At 32.6% G+C, this 23,009-nt stretch overlaps 1 protein-coding gene across 2 annotated transcripts; it reads left to right on the top strand.

The window, feature by feature from the left end:
* Nucleotides 1–1,013: 1,013 nt before the first annotated feature.
* Nucleotides 1,014–19,768, top strand: LOC114326201 (uncharacterized). Of its 2 annotated transcripts, none has more exons than XM_028274475.2 (5): nucleotides 1,014–1,154; nucleotides 2,531–2,745; nucleotides 5,780–6,036; nucleotides 6,141–6,455; nucleotides 14,542–19,768. In XM_028274475.2, exons 1-5 carry the CDS (start codon nucleotides 1,118–1,120, stop codon nucleotides 14,765–14,767), a joined length of 1,050 nt encoding a protein of 349 aa, XP_028130276.1. In that variant the 5' UTR covers nucleotides 1,014–1,117; the 3' UTR covers nucleotides 14,768–19,768. The 2 variants fall into 2 exon arrangements, with proteins under 2 accessions (XP_028130276.1, XP_028130277.1); XM_028274476.2 differs by having other exon boundaries at nucleotides 1,022–1,154; nucleotides 2,543–2,745.
* The last annotated feature ends 3,241 nt before the right edge of the window (nucleotides 19,769–23,009 follow it).

Here is a 23,009-nt window from a genome sequence, read left to right as displayed (position 1 = left end):
AATAGGGGTCATGTGATAGCTTATTTGAAAGGATATTAAATTCTCTATTCCATAATATAAACATTAACATAATTATTTATACAAGGTGTTCAAAAAACATTTTTTCAATTAAAATAATTGAGACAAAAAGAAGAATGTATGTAATTTGTCTAATTCAAAATACGTTTTAATGTTGTCAGAAAACAGAAAAAATGTTTATTTGACAAATAAATATTCTTTTTCGCTTAAATTGAATGTTAAAGCTGCCTCTTGCCAGTTTGAATATTTCGCGAAAATCAATGTTTATTTGTCAAATAATTTTTTTTTCTGTTTTCTGACAGTAATAAATCGCATTTTGAATTAAATAAATTACATACATTATTCTTTTTGTCTCAATTATTTTAATTAAAAAATGTTTTGTGAACACCCTGTATAAATAATTATGTTAACGTTTATATTAGTGAATAGAGAATTGAATACCCTTTCAAATGAGCATGACCCCTATTCTCATTTAAAAAAATCATCGAATACGTCATCACGCCCAGACAGATGACGTCAATGGTATGATATATTATTACGAAAAATCGTAATTTAAAAATAAAAATCGACCTGTTTCGGGATTTTTCCTTTAAGTCGCTGGTTTACGAAATAACGAATTTATGCGTTACTTTATGGACGCACTGTATATAGGGATTAAATTGGCAAATGTAATGGCCAACGCCCTTAAGGATACGGCACCGTGAGAAGAAGAAAGAAATTAAATCTTCTTCTTTTGAATTTGCCATGGCCTCTTGTCTTCTGGTACATAGTAATCATATTTTTTTATTTACTTTATTTTACATCTTATAATGAATCTATGATCACTTTGGAACGATTGTTTAGCTCTTTTTTTGGCACTTTGAATATAACAGTTTTCACAACCGGCGACAACATAAATATAGTTTTACAAAATGTTTTTTTATTAAAAATTAAAATGTCAATTTGACAATTATATAAATACGCATTTAACATTTTTTAAATAATGACAGGCGTATAAACATTTCTCATTTTATGTTTATCTAGTGCACTGTGAAAAGCAGTTTGTTTACCGTAGACAGTTCTTTCAGTTTTAGCCTTTTTTCCCCAAAAATCTTTTAAAATGGATAAACCCCGTGATAAAGTGTTTCGCCGTAAAGGTAAGCATTATGTTCCCCAAATAATTGTATCTTGTACCTATATAAATCAAAATTTCGTATTTTATTTCGACATTCCGTTTGAATTGCGAATTTAAACGAATGTAATGGAGGACGGTAATCATTTTGAATTTTGAAAGTAAAATGTCAAATAAAATTTAAAGTTGTAGCATTTTTTCATCGTTATTTATGAATAAATTCAAAATCGAGAAGTTTAAGAATGCAAAGTCAAATATTAGCTAGCCTAACCCAATTAGTGGCGGATCTAGAGGAAAAACGGAAAAATTTCCCCCCTAACAAGGTCCAAAATTAAAGAAAAAAAATTGTTGAAGCATAATAATAAATATATCCTACATATAAGCTGACATGAAACTTAAACCAGAGACAGACAAATTCAAACCAATAAACACTCTAGCTAGAAAAATTAAGGGGATGGGTATGAACTTCGGATTCAATGTAATTTAAATGGGGTTCATTTTTTTCGAATCCTGAGAAAACTAATAAGTATTTTTTTTTAAATTTAAACGCAGAATAAAAGACTACGTTATTTCCGAGGGCCGAAAGTCCCTGAAAACTTCTGTAATGTTTATTTTAATGAGTTACAGGGGTGAAAAACTATGTAAGAGAAAATGTAGTGTGATTTTTAATTTCAAATATCTCGTTCAAAAGAAACTTTTTATTCATTCTAAGGGACTTTCGGCCCTCGGTAATAAAGTAGTCTTTTATTCTGCGTTTAAATTTTTAAAAAATACTTGTTTTCTCAGGATTCGAAAAAAAAATGATTACATTTAAAATACATTGTTTGCATTTTGTTCCTTTCTCCTTAAGGGAATCAAGTTATTATTTATATCTTTTATGTACTTTGGTTTAAATTTTTTATGTCTTTTGGTTGGTGTTTCATTGGAAATTCCCCCCCCCCCCCCCGCCTTAATACACTAAGCATCCAAATTAACTTAAATGTGACATTTTTGATTTTCTCGTATTTCCTAAACCTGTTGTCCGATTTCAGTGATTTTTTTAGTATAATATTGGGACCGTGCAAGTTCGGCAAAGCGACACCTGGTTTCTACGCTTAGCAACATTTTCGCACTTTTAATTATATTTGGCCAATTATATTAGTCCTGGTTACTGGATAATTGTCAAGTCTTAACTCCGTCCTTGGAATCTTCCAGTGCCTCTTTAAATAGAAATTCGGAATAAAGATTAAATAGCAGGGGTGACAAAACACATCCTTGTCTAACTCCCCTCCTAATTTCTACTTCTGCGGATGTAGAACCTTCGATTATAGCTCTTACTAGATAATAACCTTAATTAATATAAATGGATTAAAATATAAAATTAGACGATTTAGGTGTGAATCAACTTTTTACCTTTCGTAGTTACATTTTCAGATAGTATAACCAGGATACCTAAAGTGTACGAAAATGGACGCAAGGATGTACCCCGTCCTAGAAGTAGAAGTGTTTTTACAAGTTCTCATGCTAATGACGACCTTCCTACCAGAGATATTGTAAGGTACGAGGGGCAAGCCTCCCGCCCCCTGTACGTTCCGAAACCGATTACAGTGAAAAATTATTTTTCTGAAGAATACAATGTAAGTATTCAATTTTTTAAGTTACATATTCTTCTTCTACGGCACTACAGCCCAAATTGAGCGTTGGGCTCCTTTATTTTTTGCCTCCACACTTGCTTGTCTGTGGCTGCTCTTCTCCATACACGGACTCCATAAACAAGGGCTTGTGCGTCGCTGTTTACTGTGTCTTCCCAGCGCTTTCTTGGCTTTCCAACCGGTCTATTTCCCTGCATTCTAGCATTCAGTGCTGTTTTTGCTAGCCTATCCTCTCCCATTCTTATCACATGTCCGGCCCTTTGCAATCTTTGTATTCTAACAGTGGCGTAGCTAGACTCACAGGGGCCCCCTATCAAAGTTTGTCGCGGGGCCCTTTTTTTCCACGACTGATATGGGATAGTGCTAAAAAAAATGTTCAACAAGAGCAGCAAAAACGCTTGTATAGAATAGAATAGAAATATACTTTATTGTCACTGAAAATTTTACAATTTTATGGATAAAAAGCGCAGGTACAAAGAGTAGGAAAAAAAACAACAAACACAGTTTACTGAAATTATCTACATAAATCTTCAATATTATTACAAATTAAAAGATAATGAAATACATTACAGGGTGTTTCATTAATAATTGGAAATATTTTAACTGTAGATTCCTGGGCTCAAAATATTAAGGTTTAACCCAAATCACCTACTCCGAAAATGCTTCCTGAGGAAGCTGGAGATGCGTCCTCTTTGGCTAGCGCAACGGTTATTTTATCGCATAATTTTTTTGTCTTTAACTTTTAAGAATTTTTGACACTGGATTATTAAATTGTGTGGTATTCTATTAGATACTAAAAGGTACTCTAAGTCAGTAGAATACACCGTTTTCTAGAAAAATCGATTTAAAAATTTTTCGTTTTTTGAATTTAAAAAAAATTTGAAAAAAATTTTTTCAAAAAAAACGTGTATTTTACCGACTGAAACCAAGAGTAATTTTTAATACTTTTTTTAATTAAAGACACCATAAAATAACCGTTGACCTACTTAAAACGGCCGCATATGACCGGTGCTAGAAATTCGAAATTGATAAAATAAACGTACCAGTTTTCGTTTTTTGTTTTCATAGTTTTTTTTTTAAATTTTTCTCAAATTAAAAAAACACAAAATTTTCAAATCGACATTGTTCTAGAAAACGGTGTATCCTACCGACTTAAAGCAAGTGTACCTTTTATTACTAGAATACGTCACAATTTAATAATCCAGTGTTAAAAAGGCTTAAAAGCTAAAGATAAAAAAGTTATGTGATAAAATAACCATTAACCTACCCAAAACGGACGCCTATGATCGGTACTAGAAATTTGCAATTTATGGAGTCGATTTATCTCTGGAAGATAAATAGGATTACCACTTTTCATTTCTCTAAATAGAAGCGTTCTGGAGGTATTTAAAAAAAACTAATTTACTATTAACTACTAATTATTATTTAAAAAAAACTAAGCCTTTTTCAAAGAGCTCTAGCTCGGACTAGGTAATTTGGGTTAAACCTTAATATTTTGAGCCCAGGAATCTACAGTTAAATTATTTTGAATTATTAATGAAACACCCTGTATATTGCAAAATTTAAATAAATTGCAAATTGCATAATACAACCTTAGGAACTATTAAGTTCTGCGTATAACACCCACATATAGATAATAATAATAAATCTAATAAACTCTATTAAACCAAAGTCGAAAAATAGATTTTAATTGAGACTCATTGTTTTAAAACAGATTCAGTTTTTTCAAGCCAAAGGTGAATGGGCATTGAAAATGAGCGTAAACAAAGAAGCTCTGCTATTTAACGGCGAGCGACCAGCAAATAGATATAATACCTAAATACAATTTATAGATAAAGAACAGATTACACGAAAATATACGCAAACAATACACAGTACAATTTCGCATTATACAGTATACAATGTCTCACACAGCCAACGGTGAATAAACAATAAAAAGTAGCTTGAAAACAAAAAACTTCTGTTGTTATAGAACGGCGAGAGGCAGAAAATAGATAGGTACCTGTACATAAATATAGTTTATAATAGATAAAGAATCCATTACATGAAAATGTCGATATCCAAACAATTTCAAAAAATGTTTCAAAGCGGTTTAGTAGTGAAATAATTATTGTAGAATATTTTGTTCAATTTTCTGAATGGAATTGTGTTTCGACATGCCGCGCTGGGGCCCCTGAATGTCGGGGGCCCCGTATAATTGATACGGCTGATACGGCGGTAGCTACGCCTCTGTATTCTAATGAAGTCTGACAGTGGTGCTTCCTTATAAAGTTGAAGTTCGTTGATTCCATTTTCCCTCACAGGTCCTAGTATTCTCCTCAGTACTTTCCTTTCGAATATGTCGAGTTTGTTTTTGGATGTTTCTTTCAGGACCCAGACTTCACTGCCACAGCATGTTATTGGTCGAATTAAAGTTTTATAGATTCTCATCTTTGTATTTCGGTGGACACTTTTAGACCGAAATATATGGGAGAGGGCAAAATAAGCTCTGTTTGCCTGCGTTATTCTCTTCCGTATTTCTCCATCTTCTGATCCGTCGGCATATATTTCTACTCCCAGGTATGTAAACTTTCCAATCGTTTCAATGTCATATCTTCAAGTTACAGATTGGTATAAGTTAAATTCCTTCACATCTTCTTTCTTTCTTGTACCTTTTCTTTTTAGGTACTTGAGTGGATTACTTTAGTCTTATTTTCTCTCAATCCTTTCTTTGTTTTGTCTCACAGTACAAATGACAGACAATTACGAGCTTATTTCTATGGAACTTTTTTCGTTTTCCATAAACAAAACCCATTGGAATTTACTATCGTCTACCCTTTTCTGAGGCAAACCATCACCAGCTTGCACCGAAGTAGTGGTGGCTTGCCGATGAGAGTGCGTGCGTATAGAAATATGACAAACCGGCGATATGCGCTGGCGATACCACCGTTACAAGAGTACTAAACGACGACTGAAGTAATACTAAAGAGAACAGAAACTTTGATTGATTTAAACATAACTAATTATTTTAAGTTTTCAGGATGCTTATACAGACGATGGCTACTCTGGTGGTACCATAATTTCTCCACAAGGAATTATCACCATGCATCTACGTGAATATATCAGAGTTGATTTGTCCCTTGACCGCGCTATTCGTATTTCAAATGCAAAAAATGGCATAGTTTTGGCTCTGAGCGCCAGTGGTAGTTCTTCTGGCCTTATCCACCCCAATGGAAGGGTGTACCAATACGGATCTAGGGTAGAAATCATGGCCAATGATAACCACGGAAATAATAAGTAAATATGCAAAGCTTATTTTTTATAATATTCTTAAATAAACATTTTTTTTGTATGGTCTATGTAAATTTGATATATAATAATTGTAAATTATTTATTCTTAGGTTTGCAAAAATGTGGTATAAAGGAGTAAGTTTCACCAGCGTTCAATGTGCTTTGGTGTACTTAGTAGATTCTGCTGGTACTAGAACCACCACAGACACTTTTAACGATTTGACTCACGATTTTACTCTCAATATATTTTATGAAGACTCCCCATATTCTTACCTTGATACTCCGAATACAACGCATACCACTCATTTGGTAAACGAAGCCATGAATGTACTGCAAGCTACCAACTGCTGGATGACTGAAGATGGAACCACCAATTGGATCATTAATAATGTTAGGATTTCCCAAACGGCCGACGGACTTGTCAGGTACATATATTTTTAAATAATGTTTCGTTTTTTATGATATAATCTAAATCAAATTATGCAAAAACAGTTTGAAACTTCTGCGGAGTTCTACTACCCCAGGCTGTGGGTGAAAAAACGTGATATAATTCAGGAATTTTTGAAACCTATCAGGTGTTGTAAAGGACGATGCTAGGAATAACTTCTACTAAAATGTAACCAAAAATATTGTGCGCTTTTTTTTATTGCGATTTTCATTTGTTAAATTTGCAATTTTTAATGATTTTTAATTTTGTAGCTTAGGATATTGATTTTAGAGAAAAACTTTTTAATAGAAAGTTGTAGTAAATTAAAAAACCTACAATTTGAGCTATGGTAAGTTTAATTTCGTTAATTGGTTATTGCAAAACAGCCTGCGAAAGGTCCAAAATGGCCGTTTTATACAATTGCATTATTTATTGTACAAATAATTTTTTTTATTTTTTTAAAGCTTTAAAATGAATATCTTTCAATTCAAAACATAAAAAAAATTGTAAAGCAAGATTAACGAATTTGTTGCTTAGATATTATAAATTGTTTATCCCAAGAGGTCAAATGTCGAAGGCTATAACTTTTTGAAAAAAAATTGTAGAGAGTTGGTGAAATATCAAATCTCCTTCTAAAGAGTTATATTTTCATATTCTGATGTAAATAAATGCGTAAAATATTTTTAAACCTCTAATTTTTGGGTTTGAAAATAAGGGGGCAAATCTCGTTATAAACATTTAGAGCTGAAGCGGCCCTGTACATCCTATGAGTTTTTAACTTACAGATTATTGTTGCTAAAGCTGAAACGAAGATTTATAAAAAATAAAAAATTTCTACGACCAACTGAAGCCGAGAAAATTTTTGGGTTTGAAAATAAGGGGGCAAATTTCGTTATAAACATTTAGAGCTGAAGCGGCCCTGTATATCCTATGAATTTCTAACTTACAGATTATTGTTGCTGAAGACGAAACGAAGATTTATAAAAAAATTGAAATTTTCTACAACCAACTGAAGCCGAGATAATTGTTTTTTTTTTCTTAAATCGTAGTGCCTTTATTTATAACAATTAAGAAATTATTTTACAGTCATTGACTAAAGAAAGACCTATATTATCTTAAAATAAAAATTATTATAAAATATAATTACATTTAATTCTTAAAAATTATTTTTTAAATCGGTGCTTTTGCAAGCGGCCGAATTTTGCAAATCGCCCGGCTCGCTTCAAATCCGCGCGCTCGGAAAATTTTTACGTAACTTGTATTAAATTTTGACAGAAAACAATTTAATAATATTACCATTATAATATACAGTCTATTTACCACTGTATTTGTTTTTCTTGATAAACTTTTATATGTGAAATCCAAAAAGAATAGTCACTACAAGAAGAAAAAGTTTTATATTGTATATTATAGTAAGAAGTAACATTATTATTATTATATTTATATGTATAACAATGAAAAAATTTAAAATATAGTTATATATTTCATATATATGTATCATTTTTGTAATATTATTTCTTTAGAAATAAAATTTCACATATAAAAGTTTATCAAGAAAAACAAATACAGTGTATAGGTCTGGATCCCGCGTATGAAAAAAAAGTTGATTAATAGCAAGCTGAAAATTTGTTAATAGGTTAAGGATGTCTAGTTGGATAAACTTTGATATATGGGAACACTGAAACAGGGGCAGTTTTAATTGTGGAACAGGTTAAAAATTTGGAACGGTCAGACCACGAAAACGGCACATTTATTTTGTCCGACAAAATAGACTTAAACTCTCCGAACAGAGATTAAACTCTCATGCAAAAATCAGACTGCTATTTATCACCTGTCATAATTCCTGTCATTTGACATATTCTACATGTTCCACTCATTAAAACGCCCATTTGGTGATAAATAGCAGTCTGATTTTTGCATGAGAGTTTAATTTCTGTTCGGAGAGTTTAAGTCTATTCTGTCGGACAAAATAAATGTGCCGTTTTCGTGGTCTGGCCGTTCCAAATTTTTAACCTGTTCCACAATTAAAACTGCCCCTGTTCCAGTGTTCCCATATATCAAAGTTTATCCGACTAGACACCCTTAAGCTATTAACAAATTTTCAGCTTGCTATTAATCAACTTTTTTTTTCATACGCGGGATCCAGACCTAGTAAATAGACTGTATATTATTATTATTATTATTATGGTAATATTACTAAATTGTTTTCTGTCAAAATTTAATACAAGTTACGTAAAAATTTTCCGACCGCGCTGATTTGAAGCGAGCCGGGCGATTTGCAAAATTCGGCCGCTCGCAAAAGCACCGATTTTAAAAATAATTTTTAATAATTAAATGTAATTATATTTTATAATAATTTTTATTTTAAGATAATATAAGTCTTTCTTTAGTCAATGACTGTAAAATAATTTCTTAATTGTTATAAATAATGGCACTACGACTTAAGAAAAGAAAAAAACAATTATCTCGGCTTCAGTTGGTTGTAGAAAATTTTTATTTTTTTATAAATCTTCGTTTTTTCTTCAGCAACAAAAATCTGTAAGTTAGAAACTCGTAGGATGTACAGGGCCGCTTCAGCTCTAAATGTTTATAACGAAATTTGCCCCCTTATTTTCAAACCCAAAAATTATCTCGGCTTCAGTTAGTCGTAGAAATTTTTTATTTTTTTATAAATTTTCGTTTCATCTTCAGCAACAATAATCTGTAAGTTAAAACTCATAGGATGTACAGGGCCGTTTCAGCTCTAAATGTTTATAACGAAATTTGCCCCCTTATTTTCAAACCCAAAAATTAGAGGTTTAAAAATGTTTTACGCATTTATTTACATCAGAATATGAAAATATAACTCTTTAGAAGGAGATTAGATGTTTCACCAACTCTCTACGATTTTTTTTCAAAAAGTTATAGCCTTCGACATTTGACCTCTTGGGATAAACAATTTATAATATCTAAGCAACAAATTCGTTAATCTGGCTTTACAATTTTTTTTATGTTTGGAATTTAAAGATCTTCATTTTCAAGCTTTAAAAAATAAAAAAAAAAATATTTGTACAATAAATAATGCAATTGTAAAAAACGGCCATTTTGGACTTTTCGCAGGCTGTTTTGCAATAACCAATTAACCAAATTAAACTTACCTTACCTCAAATTGTAGGTGTTTTAATTTACTACAACTTTTTATAAAAAAGTTTTTCTCTAAAATCAATATCCTAAGCTGTAAAATTAAAAATCATTAAAAATTGCAAATTTAACAAATGAAAATCGCAATAAAAAAAGCGCACAATATTTTTGGTTACATTTTAGTAGAAGTTATTCCTGGCATCGTCCTTTATAACACCTGATAGGTTTCAAAAATTCCTGAATTATATCCTGAAATCGACCTATTTTTCACCCACAGCCTGGGGTATACACTCCTGGCTGAGTGATTGCCACCTTTTTTGGGTTCTTCCTATTCATTTGTCGCGGGAATCAATCCGCATTAACATTTTGGTTTTACAACTGGTTGTGTGACTTGGCATCTTCTACAATTTTTCTGCATTCGTTCCTGTTTTTGCTTATCGTTACCCATTCTCTGACTCCCATCTTCTTAAGGTCCTCGACTATCTGGTTCTCCCATCTCGTTTTCGACTTCCTCGTGGTCTACCTGATACTGGTCTCCATTTGGTTATTTTCTTATAACTGCTTCTGGATTTCTCCTTTTTATATGTTCCATCTATCTGAGTTTCTGTACCTTGATAAATTTGACGATATCTTCTCCTTTAAAAAATTCTCTTAGTAGTTCATCTCTTCTTCATTCAAAGACGTCTTTACTATATTTATTGACTATGAGAAGGCCTTTGATCGAGTACAACATCACAAATTAATTAAAATATTAAACGATAAAGGAGTTCATAATCAAGATGTACGAATCATAGAAAAATTATACTAGCGTCAAACAGCGACAGCTTGCATAAATGGAAAATCAACAGAAATATGCAAAATACAAAGAGGTGTCAGACAGGGTTGTACACTGTCCCCACTGTTATTCAATTTATATTCAGACAGAATATTTAAGGAAGCGCTGCATAATTTGGAATGGGGTGTGAAAGTTAATGGAATTCTGATTAATACAATCAGATATGAAGACGATACCGTTATTTTAAGTGATGATATGAATGGATTACAACACCTTTTAAATGCCATTGACACAGTGGGAAGAGAGTTTGGCCTAAATATAAACTGTTCAAAACAAAATACATGGTATTTAGCCGTTGACCCATCAAGATTCGCGGTTATATGGTGATGGTCATATAATTCAAAGAGTACCCAGTTTTAAATATCTTGGTTGCCATATTACTGAACAACTAGATCCAGATAAAGGGATAAAATGTAGAATCGAGATAGCCCGCACGACAATTTTAAAAATGAGGTCATTCTTCTGTAATGATACCTTGCAACTTCAACTTCTAAAGCGCATGATTAAATGCTACATTTGGTCAGTCATCTTGTATGGTGTCGAAGCATGGACATTAAAAATATCCACCATTAACCGTTTGGAGGCCTTTGAAATGTGGCTGCACAGACGTATACTGAAAATACCATGACGGCTATGTTGACAAATATGGCAGTCCTTAAGAGAGCAAATGCTACCCGCGAGCTGCTTGATAACATCAAACATAGAAAGCGGGCCTATTTTGGACACGTAGTAAGGGGAGACCGGTATAATATTCTTCAACTTATTATGATGGGTAAAATCGAAGGACGCAGAGGAATTGGTAGAAAGCAGGCCTCTTGGTTGAAGAATATCCGGGAGTGGACAGGAATAAAGAAAGCAAAACACCTATTTAGAATAGCTCGAGACAGAGACAGTTTCGCCATGTTGATCGCCAACGTCAACTTGATAGGGCACGTTAAGAAGAAGAGTTCATCAGTTTTAGTGGGCTTGCTATTATCCTAATGATATTTCTCTCTAGAATCCTCAATCTTTCCTCATCTCTCTGTGTCAAGCACATATTACCTCCGCACCATATGTGATTACTATTACTGGTCTAATTCTTCTTCTACGGCACTACAACCCAAATTGAGCCTTGGTCTCCTTTATTTTTTGCCTCCACCCTTGCCTGTCTGTGGCTGCTCTTCTCCATACACGGACTCCTAAAAGGGCTTGTGCGTCGCTGTTTACTGTGTCTTCCCAGCATTTTCTTGGCTTTCCATCCGGTCTCGTTCCCTGCATTCTAGCATTCAGTGCTCTTTTTGGTAGCCTATCCTCTCCCATTCTTATCACATGTCCGGCCCATTGCAATAATTTGTATTCTAATGAAGTCTGACAGGGGTGCCTTATAAAGTTGATAAAGTTCGTTGTTGTATCGACTTCTGAAGATTCCGTTTTCCCTCACAGGTCCTAGTATTCTCCTCAGTACTTTCCTTTCGAATGTGTCGAGTTTGTTTTTGGATGTTTCTTTCAGGACCCAGGCTTCACTGCCATAGCATGTTATTGGTCGAATTAAAGTTTTATAGATTCTCATCTTTGTATTTCGGTGGACACTTTTAGACCGAAATATATGGGAGAGAGCAAAATAAGCTCTGTTTGCCTGCGTTATTCTCTTCCGTATTTCTCCGTCTTCTGATCCGTCGGCATATATTTCTACTCCCAGGTATGTAAACGTTCCAACCGTTTCAATATCATCTTCATGTATAATGTTTTGTGGGACTATATTTCTTCTCGTCTGAGTCATTATTTTTGTTTTTTCTGTGTTAATTTCCAGACCTAGCATTTTTGTTTGTGTTTTTAACTCTGCGTATGTTTCCTGTGTTCCTGTTGATGTTCTACTCATAATAAACCACTCAAACTATGTGTTCCTGTTGATGTTCTACTCATCGGTATAAGCGGCCAGTTGAACCGTTCGGTTGGTCAGTAGGTTTCCTCGTCCAGTTTGCATTTGCCTAACCGCATACTCCATTGCCAGGTTAAACAATGTTGGCACCAGCCCATCTCCCAGCTTTACTCCCTGCGAAATTTTGAAAAAGTCTGTCCGGTGGTTTTGTATTCGTACACATGCCTGAGTTTCATCCATTGTGGTTTTAATGAGTCTTATTAGCTTGTGTGATGTTGCCAATTCACCCAATATTTAGTATAGTTTGTTCCTTTTGACTGAGTCGTATGCCTGTTTGAAGTCTACAAACACGTTGTGAACATCAATGTCGTGTTCCCATGATTTGCTCAAGATCTGTTTGACAGTAAATATTTGATCCAGTGTCGATGTTCCCCGTCGGAAGCCCGTCTGATACTCTCCCAGAATATTTTCTGCTAGTGGTTGGAGCCGCTTGTTTATAATATACGTGAGGACTTTATATGCTGTACATAGTAGAGAGATTCCACGGTAATTTTTGCACTGGAGTTTGTCTCCTTTTTTATAGATCGGGCATACTATACTTTTCTTCCAGTCGTCGGGTATTTTCTCTTTTTGCCATATATGTCTTTGATGAGCGCGTGGATGTGACTTGCTAGGTGGTCGCCACCTATCTTATACAGTTCTGCTGGTATTTCGTCAACTCCCGGAGCTTTATTGTTTTTCTGGGCCTTAATAGCTTCGAGAACCTCCTCTATAGTTGGAGCCTCTACTCCATTACCTACTTCATTCTTTTCTACGTAGTTCATACCCATTTCATCTTCCATGTCTACCTGTGTTCCAAGTAGGGTCTGAAAATAATGCTTCCAGGTTTCTGTTGGTCACTGATTATTTGCCCACTTTCATCTTTACATAGACTTGTTTGAGCTTTATACCCACTTCTTATCTTTTTTAGGTATTCGTGAGCCCCCCTAACTTCGTTGTTTTTGAAATTTTCTTCCATTTTTTCTATTTGTCTATTTTCATAGGCTCTCTTTTTCTTTCTACATATCTTGTCTGCTTTCCGTCTTGCGACTTCAAATAATGTTCGTCTTTCCCGTGTTCTTCTTGTTATGTACATTTTGTGTGCTTCATTTCATTTAATAAAATTATTTTTTCAATTTAATTGTGGCTTATTTGCCATCTAAATAGTTTATTCATTTCTTTCCTCTATTGCTTGTCTAATTAAATACTGCTCTGTAAATTTTGAGTTCATTATTCTAAGCTTTTCATCTTTGAGGAAGTTGTATTTCCAGTAGATTCTGTGTCTTGTCAGGATTTTAATATATATTAACGTGTAGACCACAATATACAGAGAGGGGCTAAATTATGGAATAAATTCATTTTCGGGAAAAATCCCGAAACAGGTCGATTTTTATTTTTAAATTGCAATTTTTTGGCATATATTTCATACTAGTGACGTCATCCATCTGGGAGTGATGGTGTAATCGATGATTTTTATAAAAGGGAATAGGGGTCGTGGGGTAGCTCATTTGAAAGGGTGTTCAATTCTCTATTCAGTAATATAAACATTAATATCATTATATATACAGGCTGGTCAAGAAAATAATTTTTGTATTAAATTAATTAACGGAAAAAGAAGAATGTGTGTAATTTATTTAACTCAAAATACATTCTATTGCTGTCAGAAAATAGAAAAAAATGTTTATTTGGCAAATAAACATTGCTTTTCGCCTTAAATCAGGTAAATGTTCAAACTGCCGAGAGGTAGGTAAGAGGCTGTTTGTGATTTAATTTAAGCGAAAGGAAATGTTTATTTGTGAAATAAACATTTTCTTCTATTTTCTGAGAGCAGTATAATGTATTTTGAGTTCAATAAATTACATACATTCTTTTTTTTGCGTCAATTAATTTAATTCAAAAATTATTTTTTTGGCCACCCCGTATAAATAATGATATTAATGTTAATTAATTTAACACCCTTTCAAATGAGTTACCACAAGACCCCTATACCCATACCCATTTAAAAAATCATCGATTACGTCATCACACTCAGATGTATGACGTCACTAGTATGAAATATATGCCAAAAAATTGCAATTTAAAAATAAAAATCGACCTGTTTCGGGATTTTTCTACAAAATCGTCCATTTTAGAGAAAATGGATTTTAGACAAAATATCAAATGTCATATTCATATATTAATTGATATGTTTAAAACAGTTAAGAGTAAATTGTAAATCTGGATTTGTTTCAGAGTTGGCAGAAATAGCAACAAATTCTCTCTAAGGACTTCCCCTACCAATGGCTCTGCATCGGTGTCCTCCCCCTACATGCACTGCACAGGCTCGATGGGGCAAACACGCCATCTCTTCGTCAGGCGCGGTGAGCGCCGTATGCACTATGACGGATCAACTTTTATCGTCCGAAACGCCGGACATTCTGCCGGATTCGACGAAAAGCACCAGCTGAAAGTTTACTAGTTTTTCATTTCGTTATAATGGCTGGTTTAGAATTTTTCTCTCTGGTGGGGAATCTCCAGTCATTCTTTAGTTGATTATTGTGTTCAGATGAATTTTGCTCTTAGTTTATAAAAATTTCAGTATCTATTTCATTGTGTGATGGAATTTGGCTCAAGGGTTTTTATTTTTAATAAAGTGGATTTATGAAGTCGTTATAACAATAATTCAAGAATGAATAATAGAGCAACATACAAAAATGATCAAAGTTTGTATCTTTCTATGAATACACTTTTAATACTACATAATAATATACTATTTTATTTGGGCATAAAGCCACAATTTAAGTTTTACATTTAATGCCGTCGAACCTGCTTATTAGAGTACCGGTTATAGGAATATCCCGGTTTATGGAATATAAATTCGAGGTCCCGAAACGTTTCCATTTACTCTTTAATAAATTTATCCGTTTATTGGAATACGTATTAATAAAACAATACCGCTTATTAGAATATTTTTCAGTTCAACGAATAAATTTTTACTTACAATTTCGAATTTCCTAAAAATTTAAATTATGTCTTGTATTATGGTTTCTCGCCAAGGGCTTCGAAGGCCTGTAGTGCTGTTTTATTTTATATTATTTGGGTTTGTCAGATAGGTAATAAATATTTTATTGCGTTGTTATGAGTAACAATTCAATCGTTTACCGACAAATTCAGTCGTAAAATAATTTCCTTTGTCTACAAACTATGCATATTTCCACCCACTTGCCTGTTATAAATTTTTTAAGAAACAGTTCGCCCATCCTAATCGCTTGTAAAGTTATAAAACGTTTTCGGGATGGCCAAACCATTGTAAATTTTTCTAATTTATATAATTCAGAGCAACAAAAGTGACTAGTATTTTATGTAACAAAAAACAAGCTACAATTATTACCGATTATTTTTCAAGTAATTTTCTTATTAAGTATATTATGTATTTTAATACGAAAATATTTACATAATCTATATATTGCATACATTTCATATTTATTACTGTATGCATCCACATTATATAATGTAATTTGGTTTTTTAATAAATACATACGTTACGCTATTGTATTATTGACATAAAAATACCTAAAACCATATACATATACATTTTAACATAATAATTACTATTATTACGTATATTCGGTACACTTATTACTTCTAGCCACCAATGATCGGTTATTAGAATATCCCGGTTATAAGAATATTTTTGCTTGGCACGAAGGCTATTCCAATAAGCGAGTTCGACTGTATATTTGACGTTTCGACTTCCACTTTGGAAATCGTTATCAAAATACAAAATATCAATAAATCAATTAAATTTTGTTTTTGTTGCTTGGCAAAAAATCCTTCTATTAATTTAATTTTATCTGACTCGTTCATATCGGCAATTCAGACATATATTATACATTCTAAAGTAGACGACTTTAAAATGATATTGCCAATATTTATGAGTTGTGTTCCTGGGACGACTTTATTGGAAGATAGTTCATTCGATTACATGAAATCAACTTTAACTTAAAAATATCCGTCAGAAAAATCATAGCATGTGATTTGTCTTTAAAAAGACAACCACATGCAATGATGACAGTAAAATTCTCGAGTTAGTGATTCCTAAGTAAATCACGAAGAAAAACAATGAAAAACCCTCATGATACTATCCCGACATGGTAAGTATTTCGTCTTACATTCAGTTTACTCTCAAAATTAATACCAAACTCTCATCTTATATGATGTTAGTTTAAAATATAAATGATTTATCCTCGATATATTATTGACTTACTAATTGTGGTCTTTTCATTCTACGGATTTTCTCTTTTAATATGGGTAACCACAGCCTACTGCACTCGCAGTAGGAATCGCAGTAGGATCAAAGAATCTGAGCCGCTTCTTTGATTTTTCTCTGGTTACTATCTTTTTATTTCAGGACTATACTTAAATAACATCGAAGTAAAACAACTTCTACGTAATAGGTATAATTTAATAAAATGCAAAAAAATTCCAGTGGATTGCATAAAATATGTTCAAAACGAACGTTTTCGGACCTATCAGTCCATCATCAGTGAACTCGTTTGCTAACTAGCTCCAGAACCAAGCAATGGTTATAATTATAATTCAATCTACATTCTAAAGTAGTAAAACTGAGAAGGCTTAACTCCGATGTTAGTGGATAACCTTCGGGATCATGTTCACGGGATCACAGAATCACAAAAAATGGATGAAAACCAAAGAGAAATGAGACAAGCAGTAGAACTCAATAACAAGAATATAGAAAACAAAATGAAACCTGGGATTCCTTAAAAGAAGAGATGAGCCCAGAAGAAGAAATAAGATTAAGAAAAGAAAACGAAAAGAGTACAATTGAAACAGTGGTATTTGAAGAAGAGGTATGTGAAAACGAGGATGCAGAATACACGATAAACATGAGTAAGGAATCTGAGGAAAAAGAAAGAGAATTTATTTGTGGAGAAGGACAAGAAAAGGAGATGCGTTTGAATTTAAGAGACTGAAAATTTAACAAATGAAGAGAATAGTGTGGCCAAAAAGTATGAACATTCATTTGAGGTGAAAAACTTAGAAAACTGCCGATCGAAAAAATACCCGATTCCGTATAAGTATCGACAAAATGTGAAAGGAGAGATTAATAAAAGGTTGGAAGATCAAATCATAGAGAGATGTGACTCACCTTACATCAATCCAATCGTGATAGTAAAGAAAAGCAATGGAGAATTGAGGCTGTGCTTAGATGACAGAAATATCAACCAACACACTGAATCACAATAATACAAACAGGAGCTTCAAGAACAATTAATAATAAGGGAGAAAATGAAGCGGCAGTTATATAAATAATACTTTTTTTATTTAAAGAGAAAAGAAATTAATTAACGATATAGTTCAGAGAATACACGATGAAGATGAACGGGAAGCTTACGAAAAGTTCTGCAGAATGAAAAAGACTTGATCTGAGATGATGGCATTTAAATATGCTCAAGATGTTTGGAAGAAAAGGAGAATGGAGAAAATAGAAGAAGAAAATCGAAAGATCAGAGGAATTTACAATATCCACGATGTATACAAATATAATGAGTACCTAAAGGAAGGAAATACACGTAGTAGATAGTTAAGGTAGGGTATATAGGAAGTAAATTAATAAAAGGAAATATACAGGGAAAATTTGAGATTAAACTGAATGTAAAATCAAATACTTATCATGTAGAGATAGTATATCATGAGGTTTTTTCCTGGTTTTTCCTCGTGATTTACCGTGGAATCACTAACACGAGAATTTCTCTGTCACCATTGCATGTGGTTGTCTTTTTAAAGACAAATCACATGCTATGATTTTTGTGACGGATATTCTTGAGTTAAAGTTGATTTCATGTAATTTAATGAACTATCTTTCAATAAAGGCGTCCCAGGAACGCGACTCATAAATATTGGCATAATATATATCTGATATTGGTATAATATATATCTGAATTGTCACTAAGTATGAATAAGTCAGATAAAATTAAATTATTAGAAGAATTTTTTTACCGGGCAACAAAAATAAAATTTGTTTAATTTATTGATGTTTTCTATTTTGATAACGATTTCCGAAGTGGAAGTCGAAGCGTAAAATATATTTATACCGTTGATGTATATTCGAATCGTAGTCCGTTCTTTGCAATCAATAAAATAGTGCCTTGTAACAGTAAGTACATAGTTTTAGTACAAGTTATTAGATATGAAGATGCGAAAAAGATTCATAAGCCATCTCTTTCATCGTACATATGTGTCATATGTCATATCTCTTTAGACGAATATGGCCTATCAAAGACCAACACGTCGTTTAATAATTATATCTAATTAAAAAATTGATATAGGCTATATAATGACTATTTCAGACAATCTATTTTATTTTTAGAGGTTACATATTTATCACGCGTCTCTAAAAGCTCCAATCTTCTAGTCAGAAAAAAGTAACAGATTTTAATTCTTCTCCCTTTCACGTACCTCTCTCCCAGCCCCAAGTCAGGCCCTGGCCTTCTGCAGCATCCGCCTCCAAGCATTTCTTTCCGTGACTGCTTTCCTCCAGTTATTATATATTACCAATTTCCTTTCCAAATTTTCGCATGATTAAGTATATTTTATCTCTGTTTATCTTACCATAGGCTTGTCGAAAATCTACAAAGATTTGGTAGGTATCTATATCTTATCTATATCGTGATGTGTATGATTAATGTGTGTTTCATAGTCACTGTGTATTGAACTTCTTAGTTTTTATGGTTTAGTTTGTCAGAATGTCACACATTTAATGTTTTTCTATCCCAAGAGATGGTGCTATCATCATCATCACGTCTCTGGGTGGGTCTTAGCTGACTGTACAACTGTCTTTCAATTTGTTCGGTCTTCCATCAACCTAGGGTCAAATAGAATGTTCATTTTCCGGAGATCTGCTTGGATGTTATCTCTCCACAGAGATGGTGCTATATGCTGGAAGATAATTTAAACCGTTGGGTTATATTGCCATAGAATTTCAACATTGGTAAGAATACATATTCGGTTAAATACGATCATCGATATTATAAACATATTGTTACATAATAATTAATATTATGAAATGAGAAAAGGCTACTATTAGGTATAAGATTCAAATGAGAAAATTCGAAAATTTACTTTGATCATTGTGTAAACTTGACATTAACGACCTTAGTGAACAAAATACATACGAGAATACCCTTGAGCCAAACAAAATAATTTTATAAAAGTAATATTTATCCAAAAGACCTATCGTATTTTTTCGTTAAATTGATGTTTTTTGATGAAACGATAAACATACGAAAGGCAGCGATTTTTTACATTTACAAAAAGTGCATGTAACATCAATTTGGTAGCAAAATTATGGAAGGTGTCAGCTATATTTAAGTTTGCTGTTTTTACCTGTGATACCAAATTTCATGACGAAATAAAAGCGTTTGAAATTTGTGAATAAATAATGATGAATAATATAAAAGACTTTTTTCTATTATCTTTTAAAACCTGCAGATCTACGTAACAATCAACCTATAGTTCGTCCGCTATAACTTTTCCCATGCGTCACGATTCATTTTCAGTAGTAATAACCCAAGGACATTGATAATTGTTCGAAAAAATTTTATAACAGATTTCGAAAGCTTGTTGCTTGGAAACAGACCGACGCCGTAGGCGGAGGTCTGTTGCCTGTAAGCAACAAGCTTGAGAAAGTTGTTAAAAAATTTTTGAGCATTTATCAATGTTCGAGGGTTATTCGGATAGAAAATTTTTTACTGTAAACAGTATTCTTTGGTATATTTGATTCGATAATTTCATTAATATTCTCATCAGTATTACAACCAAATCGTGACATTTTGAAATATTGAATATTTGAAATGTCAAAATCGAAATGAAACGAAATGTAGGTATCCATAGCTACATGATTGAGTGAAAACAGGCCATGGGATCTGTTTTCAGTATAATGTTGGTTTTATTGGTTGTATTCAATCAGATGACCACAAATTAATTGATTTCATTGGATTTCTAATTGAGCAAAAAATTTTCAGTAGTAATAACCCAAGGACATTGATAATTGTTCGAAAAAATTTTATAACAGATTTCGAAAGCTTGTTGCTTGGAAACAGACCGACGCCGTAGGCGGAGGTCTGTTGCCTGTAAGCAACAAGCTTGAGAAAGTTGTTAAAAAATTTTTGAGCATTTATCAATGTTCGAGGGTTATTCGGATAGAAAATTTTTTGCTGGTTATGAAAAAAAAATACAGAGCAGAAACAATTTATTTAAATGTGCAATTAACAATTCTTCCACCGTCCGATTTCCATCTAATTCATATTTTCTATCATTGCAAAAGTCCATAAACGCTTTCCATACAAATTTTTTACTGTAAACAGTATTCTTTGGTATATTTGATTCGATAATTTCATTAATATTCTCATCAGTATTACAAGCAAATCGTGACATTTTGAAATATTGAATATTTGAAATGTCAAAATCGAAATGAAACGAAATGTAGGTATCCATAGCTACATGATTGAGTGAAAACAGCCCATGGGATCTGTTTTCAGTATAATGTTGGTTTTATTGGTTGTATTCAATCAGATGACCACAAATTAATTGATTTCATTGGATTTCTAATTGAGCAAAAAATTTTCAGTAGTAATAACCCAAGGACATTGATAATTGTTCGAAAAAATTTTATAACAGATTTCGAAAGCTTGTTGCTTGGAAACAGACCGACGCCGTAGGCGGAGGTCTGTTGCCTGTAAGCAACAAGCTTGAGAAAGTTGTTAAAAAATTTTTGAGCATTTATCAATGTTCGAGGGTTATTCGGATAGAAAATTTTTTACTGTAAACAGTATTCTTTGGTATATTTGATTCGATAATTTCATTAATATTCTCATCAGTATTACAACCAAATCGTGACATTTTGAAATATTGAATATTTGAAATGTCAAAATCGAAATGAAACGAAATGTAGGTATCCATAGCTACATGATTGAGTGAAAACAGGCCATGGGATCTGTTTTCAGTATAATGTTGGTTTTATTGGTTGTATTCAATCAGATGACCACAAATTAATTGATTTCATTGGATTTCTAATTGAGCAAAAAATTTTCAGTAGTAATAACCCAAGGACATTGATAATTGTTCGAAAAAATTTTATAACAGATTTCGAAAGCTTGTTGCTTGGAAACAGACCGACGCCGTAGGCGGAGGTCTGTTGCCTGTAAGCAACAAGCTTGAGAAAGTTGTTAAAAAATTTTTGAGCATTTATCAATGTTCGAGGGTTATTCGGATAGAAAATTTTTTGCTGGTTATGAAAAAAAAAATACAGAGCAGAAACAATTTATTTAAATGTGCAATTAACAATTCTTCCACCGTCCGATTTCCATCTAATTCATATTTTCTATCATTGCAAAAGTCCATAAACGCTTTCCATACAAATTTTTTACTGTAAACAGTATTCTTTGGTATATTTGATTCGATAATTTCATTAATATTCTCATCAGTATTACAAGCAAATCGTGACATTTTGAAATATTGAATATTTGAAATGTCAAAATCGAAATGAAACGAAATGTAGGTATCCATAGCTACATGATTGAGTGAAAACAGCCCATGGGATCTGTTTTCAGTATAATGTTGGTTTTATTGGTTGTATTCAATCAGATGACCACAAATTAATTGATTTCATTGGATTTCTAATTGAGCAAAAAATTTTCAGTAGTAATAACCCAAGGACATTGATAATTGTTCGAAAAAATTTTATAACAGATTTCGAAAGCTTGTTGCTTGGAAACAGACCGACGCCGTAGGCGGAGGTCTGTTGCCTGTAAGCAACAAGCTTGAGAAAGTTGTTGAAAAATTTTTGAGCATTTATCAATGTTCGAGGGTTATTCGGATAGAAAATTTTTTACTGTAAACAGTATTCTTTGGTATATTTGATTCGATAATTTCATTAATATTCTCATCAGTATTACAACCAAATCGTGACATTTTGAAATATTGAATATTTGAAATGTCAAAATCGAAATGAAACGAAATGTAGGTATCCATAGCTACATGATTGAGTGAAAACAGGCCATGGGATCTGTTTTCAGTATAATGTTGGTTTTATTGGTTGTATTCAATCAGATGACCACAAATTAATTGATTTCATTGGATTTCTAATTGAGCAAAAAATTTTCAGTAGTAATAACCCAAGGACATTGATAATTGTTCGAAAAAATTTTATAACAGATTTCGAAAGCTTGTTGCTTGGAAACAGACCGACGCCGTAGGCGGAGGTCTGTTGCCTGTAAGCAACAAGCTTGAGAAAGTTGTTAAAAAATTTTTGAGCATTTATCAATGTTCGAGGGTTATTCGGATAGAAAATTTTTTGCTGGTTATGAAAAAAAAAATACAGAGCAGAAACAATTTATTTAAATGTGCAATTAACAATTCTTCCACCGTCCGATTTCCATCTAATTCATATTTTCTATCATTGCAAAAGTCCATAAACGCTTTCCATACAAATTTTTTACTGTAAACAGTATTCTTTGGTATATTTGATTCGATAATTTCATTAATATTCTCATCAGTATTACAAGCAAATCGTGACATTTTGAAATATTGAATATTTGAAATGTCAAAATCGAAATGAAACGAAATGTAGGTATCCATAGCTACATGATTGAGTGAAAACAGCCCATGGGATCTGTTTTCAGTATAATGTTGGTTTTATT

Source organism: Diabrotica virgifera, chromosome 2 (assembly GCF_917563875.1).
Source record: "Diabrotica virgifera virgifera chromosome 2, PGI_DIABVI_V3a".
Classification (NCBI taxonomy): Eukaryota; Metazoa; Arthropoda; class Insecta; order Coleoptera; family Chrysomelidae; genus Diabrotica; species Diabrotica virgifera.
This window is presented reverse-complemented; position numbering and strand designations above follow the sequence as displayed.

Bases quoted from the DNA above. Each gene is read 5' to 3' on its own strand.
- LOC114326201 (XM_028274475.2), top strand. From the start codon at position 1,118: ATGGATAAACCCCGTGATAAAGTGTTTCGCCGTAAAG. The intron at 1,155-2,530 runs GTAAGCATTATG...TACCTTTCGTAG, and splicing joins TAAAGTGTTTCGCCGTAAAG to TTACATTTTCAGATAGTATA. The intron at 6,037-6,140 runs GTAAATATGCAA...ATTTATTCTTAG, and splicing joins GATAACCACGGAAATAATAA to GTTTGCAAAAATGTGGTATA.